Source organism: Mycetomoellerius zeteki, unplaced genomic scaffold (genome assembly GCF_001594055.1).
Source record: "Mycetomoellerius zeteki isolate Tzet28-1 unplaced genomic scaffold, Tzet1.0 scaffold20, whole genome shotgun sequence".
Classification (NCBI taxonomy): domain Eukaryota; kingdom Metazoa; phylum Arthropoda; class Insecta; order Hymenoptera; family Formicidae; genus Mycetomoellerius; species Mycetomoellerius zeteki.
Genome location: NW_017256957.1, coordinates 3,114,461 through 3,121,064, shown reverse-complemented (window position 1 = coordinate 3,121,064; position 6,604 = coordinate 3,114,461). Strand labels below are relative to the sequence as shown.

At 28.6% G+C, this 6,604-nt stretch overlaps 1 protein-coding gene across 1 annotated transcript; it reads right to left on the bottom strand.

Annotated features, from left to right (window-relative positions):
• LOC108722270 (uncharacterized) lies at positions 1-5,829 on the bottom strand. Its single transcript, XM_018447272.1, has 5 exons — positions 5,695-5,829; positions 4,741-5,113; positions 2,376-3,770; positions 979-1,946; positions 1-197 (listed from the first exon to the last, which is right to left on the bottom strand). Exons 2-5 carry the CDS (start codon positions 5,098-5,100, stop codon positions 8-10), a joined length of 2,913 nt encoding a protein of 970 aa, XP_018302774.1. The 5' UTR covers positions 5,101-5,113; positions 5,695-5,829; the 3' UTR covers positions 1-7.
• Between the last annotated feature and the right edge of the window lie 775 nt (positions 5,830-6,604).

The following is a 6,604-nucleotide window of genomic DNA, read 5'->3' as shown; positions in this document are numbered from 1 at the left end:
ATCAAAGCTAATTTATCCTTCCAGGAGTATGAAACCTCACATTTGCTCGATGATCAGTTACGAATTTATTTTTCATATGAATTGTATCATCAACACAATTACATACGAATTGATACGCCTTGAACATGTCATCTATTTCATTTGTAGTACAAATGAGATGCGACAAACTCGCACATTCTAAATTGTCTGAACTCTCACTGAAACATACATAAAAATTATTACGTTTTATTTTCTACACAATACATTTTATCTAATCTAAAATATGTAAATTCTATATTTTGATACATATGTTCCTATATTTTGTAACATTCTGATACACTATTTATATATTATAATATTATTACTATAATACACAATGTATTTCTATTCTTTCTTTTCTATATATAATAAATATTAAAAAATATTTTAATATTTTCATTACTTATAAATAATATTTTATATACAAAATGTAAAATTGCTTTTTTAATTTATAAAATTAATAAGATTTTATAAAATATATAAAATAAATAAAAAAATTAATTTATAAAATAATTAAATCCAATAATCTGTTACATTTTGCAATTTAATAAAATTCTGTCATTCTATCACTTTATATAATATATTCAATTTTCATTAACAAAATTTTGTTAGAATTATTAAAATATTAAGAATTGTAATAAAATTAAAAAATGAAAACCTATAGAAATGCAGTGTATATTTAATTAAAAAAATAATTATAGATATTTGTAAAGCCAATCAAATATCTTGCGAAAAATTCAGAAAGTTACTTTTAGGAAAGTATTATTTTAAAACATCACATATATATTCTTCTAAAATATATAATACAAAAGCTTTACAAATATATTTTTATATCTTTCTACATTAGAATTATATAACAGAAAATAAAAATTTATATGTAATAAAAAATTGGAAAAAAGAGAAAATTCTTATTCTAAAAAACTAAATCCAAAAAGAAGATAAACACTACTATTCACTTACTTCTCGATTTTTTCAGATCGTACAAAGTATACTTCGATTAACTCACTGATCTTGTGAAAATAATCTCCAATTTTGGAAATTTCATCGACGCACATGTTGTTGATCTGCTCGAGCAAATTGTCATATATCTTGCCATATTGTGTCTCGTTGACTGTATTCTTCAAGGAGAATAGAGTCTTTGATAGGATATTGAAGAGTATATCCTGATTCTTACATATCTGGTGCTTGAGGAATAAGAGTACGTTACAATAGTGCATGAGAGCACGCAGAAGCGAAACAAATGAGTCTTTGGGAAAGGTATTTGTAAAGATTAAGGCGAGCTGCATCGCCTCGGCAGTAATGTGCAATACATTCTCATACGCCTCTAGTTCGTTGACCCAACCAAAGTAAGACCAAGATACTATCGTCATCTCGATAGCAAAGTTCTTGTACTCTTCCTCAGTGGAATGCAGCATCATGTGACGTAATAAAGCTTTTTGATCGAATTTGAAGAAATCGGATTTACATTGCGAATTCTTGTATGTTAGTTGATATATGGTGAAGCAACGTCTTTCATAGTTCTGGATTACATCCTGCACAGTGCCGCGTAGGATTTTTTGTAACAAAGGAGCCAATAATATTTGATCGATAGGTTCCACAAAGTTATTAACTTTTTTCATGATCTCGCTCTGATTTTTCAACGTTAACAGATTCGGTTGGGCGAATACAAGATTTAATACCATTGTTCCTCGGTCCAACAAATTGTTTATGGTGCTTCTTAAATATACTGGATTGGATTTTCTTAAGATCGATGTCTTTTTGATTAATTCTGTGATTAGCAATACGTAATTTGTTCTGTGCGTGCAGATTTTTTTCTTTAGGATAGAATACATATGTATCAGTATAGAGAGCAGGTTCGAACAATTGGAAACTTTCCAGGTCAGACAGGGAATGTAGACATTGTTTAACAGATCGTCCGGAGTTATTGCCTACAAAAAAGAAATGCAAAGATAAAAAATAAAAACCAAAGAAAAATACACAAATTACTATTAAATAGATGTTTTGACCACACCAATGGTAAGTATGGATACAGTTATTTTGAATATAGTTTTAGATATGCTATAACAATATCAGCTATAAAGATATTAATTATAAATTAATACAGAATGTAGAATAGATTATAAATAAACAAATATCTCCGAAAAATAAAATGAAAAAGATTGCCCATTAAAAATATTTCAAAAATATTTTACAATTTTAGAAAAAAATATAATACATGCGATAAAAAACATTGTATACATCATATTTCTCATATGCTCTAATACATAAAAAATAATAAAGAATAGAATGTGTAAATAATAAATTTGATAAAAATCTGCCTCTATAATGCTTGAGTCATTTATAACATTATACATTACCTTTTTTTGAAGCATATCATTCATAAAAGCGTCAAATTGCTTGTAACACCATGTAGAGTTATCGTGTAGCCAGATATTTTTCAGAATAAACGTTAGCAAGTTATCATGATCATCTAATTTCGCAATGAAAAACCCATATAGAAAATATGTTTGATGCTTTTTAAACATAAGATTTCGATACTTTGTTTCAGTACTGCCTATTGCGATTCTCACCAGAGTAGTTAACACTACCTTCGGATTCAACATAACAAAGATCAAAATGATACGAAATTCCTGAAGATCGCATACGTTTAAATTGCTTTCTACATATATTTTGAAGTGTTCACTATTGAACAAGAATGTTAAACGATTGTCATGAAAGTGTTGAATTGTGTACAGTAGTACAATACGATACATATCCGACAGTTGTTGCTCTGTCAATATTTTCAATATTAATGTGTAGACTTGGTATTTCTCTTCATAGTCATTCATATGTTCGACTATATAATGAAGATATTCAAGTAGAGTACTAATGTCTTGCACATTTAATAATTCTGTTTTTCTGCTGATAAATTGCAATACAGACAGATCCCATTTTTTGTAATATTTCATCAATTCTTTCATATCATCCAATTTACCATTCTCAATGCTGTGACAGAGTTCTTCAAGACTTAAAATAGGCTCTTCAGGTTTCTTTGGACCTACAAGTTGCTCTAGACAGTGAAGCAGATGATCGTTCGTTGATAAAAATTCATTCTGCTTCATAAACTCTATAAAGTAATGACACTCGATGATAATAGCGCGCTGTAGCGAAATCGTTATGTTTTCATTATCATCGACCTCTGCCCAGTTCATAAACTCCAAACAATCAACTTGCTTGATTTGATTTAGAAGTAGAGTAATCAATTCTTGATCCAGTGTTGCTATGACAGACTTTACCTTGTCGATAGGAAGCTTACAAAAATAATCCGTACTGCCGTCATTATTACCATATGTGATCTCGAACAATTTCAATCGATCATTTTTGATCGGGAAATTTTTAGTCTTGTAGCGCATGCACATTCTGACATAACGAAGTATGTCTTTTAGAAGAATACCATGTTGCAGATATTTTTCCTGGCTAGATGATTTGTGAGAAACAAATTTGGAACTGACAACATCTAGCAATGCTTGAAAGTGCGCTACTAATTGAGAGACGATCTCTGTTATATCACGTTTTGACAGCATGCCAAAGTGCAGCCACAGACATCTGTAATACAATTTGGATATCAGAATGAAAACAAAGCGTTTGGCTCGTAGAATTTCCAGATCGTTTATACATCTGACAATTATCTCCAGAATATCTACGCATAGGTCCAATGGTAAATGCATTAGCGATTCAATCAGTATATCCTCACACTTTATGCACCATATTATCTAAACATACATATATATATTACTCGTATAATTTGTATGATTATAATCACATAAATATAATGATACAAGTATATAATCTAATGATTAATATAATAATTATAAAACTAAAGTATAAAATATATATATATGTAATAGTATGAACAATATATATATAATATTTATACATATAATGAATTAAATATGATTATTTTTATTTATTACAAAAATTACACATTTTTCTCTTCTCATCAAAGAAATTATCTAAATAAACAATTTCTTTTAATACTATATACATAAAATTATTTAATATATAATTTATAATTTTTAAATACACATTTTATATATTATATACATTTTATACACATACACAGGGTATCTCATTTTAATTACTATAGGTCTTGTATATGTAAATCCCAAAAAATATGGAAGATTCAGAAAAGCGCTTCAGACAAAAGTTGTATGGTTTGAGGGAACACAAATGACAGTAAAATTAATTTTCGAAAAAATCAATTTTCCAAGATCATATGAATCATTTAAAAAATAGAGTTATATAAATTTTTTAAACATGATTTTGCATATAAAAGTATTAAGGTAAAGTCATCGAAAAATCAATAATTTACTAGATATTTTGACACATTTTTACATGAAACAAAATATTTCGTAAATTTTTTGACAATTGTCCTAACCTTAATACTTACATACACAGAACAATGAGATAAATCAATTGGTGTAAAAAAACATATCATTGCTTTAAAATAAATATAAATATGAAATGATATTTTGGAGTCATTTTGACATCATTTTGATGTTACTGTGACTTGTTCTGCTTGGGTGTATGTTAGTGTGTTCAAAACGATAATTATATACATAAATTACATACAAAAAATCTAAACAAATTGAGAAAAAAAAAGTTAAAATGTAGTATTCAACGTTCACTATATCTATGAAATAATAAAATTAGCAATATTCTCATTATTAATATAAGGATTACCTGTATGAAGAGATATGGCGATAAAGTAGGCCAAGAATGGACTATATGGCCAAGCATCAAGTCCTCTGTAAGAAGAGACTGTGAATGAAAATTAGTGTTAAAAAAAAAATAGTTGTACCAGCCAATAATGGCTGGTGAGATGTTGATACACGGTTTGGAACTGTCATTTTCATAGAACACTTTAATATTATATATATTGAATTGTTTAACAATATTTGTAAGGGCATCTAATAATTCGTTGATGAAACACGAAGTCTCTTCTGTGGCCCGAGATAAAATATATTTTAGCTGGCCATATTCTTCCTCCTTCTTGAATAAGAATTTTTGTATTTGCCTAGGTAATTCTAATATTATATCCATCTTGAATAAAAACCTAAAAAGCATTTATATATTATCCTACTTATGTATACATATGTTTATCCAAGTATAATAAGATGAAAATTTAATCTTAAAGAATGTATAATAATAATAATATAAATATATACTATATAATACCATTAACTATATAATAACATTATATAAGACTGTAAATATATTATAATATCCATATTGTGTTAATGAAGAATATTTTAATCTTATTCTTTAATTATTGATCACAAAAAGATTAAAAAAGAAAAATTTATCAGATTTAAATCATAAAAGTATATCTTATAAAATGAAAAGAATGCATATATATTGGATAAATTATTTTGTTATTTAAAAGATTTAGAAGTTCAGAGATGTATATAATATTAATACAATGAAAATAAAATAAAATCTAGACAATTACTATAAAACAAATGTAGATTTTCTTTTTTCAACAAAACGTTTAAATATTGATAACTAAATAATGTAGCAATGCTATGTTTAGATAATGTAACAATTATATGTAATACCGTTTTATAACAAACAATTGGATAATTATTCAATTAAGCTACGTCTCCTCAAAATACACACATACAAATTTTGACTTACTGAGACTTTTTATTTAACGAATATTTCTCATTTGTAACTTGTCCCTTTTACCGTCATAAACAATAATTATCGAATCGCTCTTGTCTGATCAAAATATTTGTAAAATGCAGATCTATATTTGTCAGTATATCGTTGATTTTTATTGTTGTTTGAACGAAAAGTTGATATACATTTATCATATGAATAGGATCTTCGACTATATAAATATTGATAAGTATGGACCGCCAGTAAGCCAACTTCACACTGGTTGTCAAACAGTAGCGACACCATCAATCAAGAATTGCAAGTACGGGCCCTCAAGCGGGGAGCACAGACTCTAGCAAAACGCATAACACATAATGGCTGCGTTCAGCAGACTCAACAGTTTTGCAACCGTTTCATGATTGTCTGTTGAGATAGGACCATTCTTCTAGATCTAAAAGTATGATCCAATCAGCGCGAAGGAAACTTCCAACAGTTGCAAAACAAACGTTCTGCTGAACGCAGCCAATGGCTCCTGCACACTGGACACGAAAAAGCTTACCGCGCGGCAAAATGCGACGCGGGTCGGTATTCATAGTCGGTTCTTATTTCAAGTCTTAAGCCCAAGACACAATACGAGGGAATAGCGATAGCGATAGGAATAACATGATTTCAACCTATCAGAAATCGGATATATCGGAATACGCAGTTTCTGATAGGTTGAAATCGTGTTATTCCTATCGCTATCGCTATTCCCTCGCATTGTGTCTCGGGCTTTAAGTAATGTCTCAAGACGCTAATGCGGCTTTCTGATTGGTTCATCATACCTCAAGGCTGAACTTAAGACGGTCTTAAATATAAGATCTGACTATGAATACCGGCCGCGTTATGCCAAAGTCTATGCTCCCCGCTTAATACAAGTTTATTTGTTGTACGTTAGAAATTTATA

Coding starts and splice junctions, on each gene's coding strand:
- LOC108722270 (XM_018447272.1), bottom strand. CDS start 5,100: ATGGATATAATATTAGAATTACCTAGGCAAATACAAAAATTCTTATTC. Junction 3,771..4,740: donor CGCCATATCTCTTCATACAG/GTAATCCTTATA, acceptor ATGTATGTTTAG/ATAATATGGTGCATAAAGTG. Junction 1,947..2,375: donor ATGATATGCTTCAAAAAAAG/GTAATGTATAAT, acceptor TCTTTTTTGTAG/GCAATAACTCCGGACGATCT.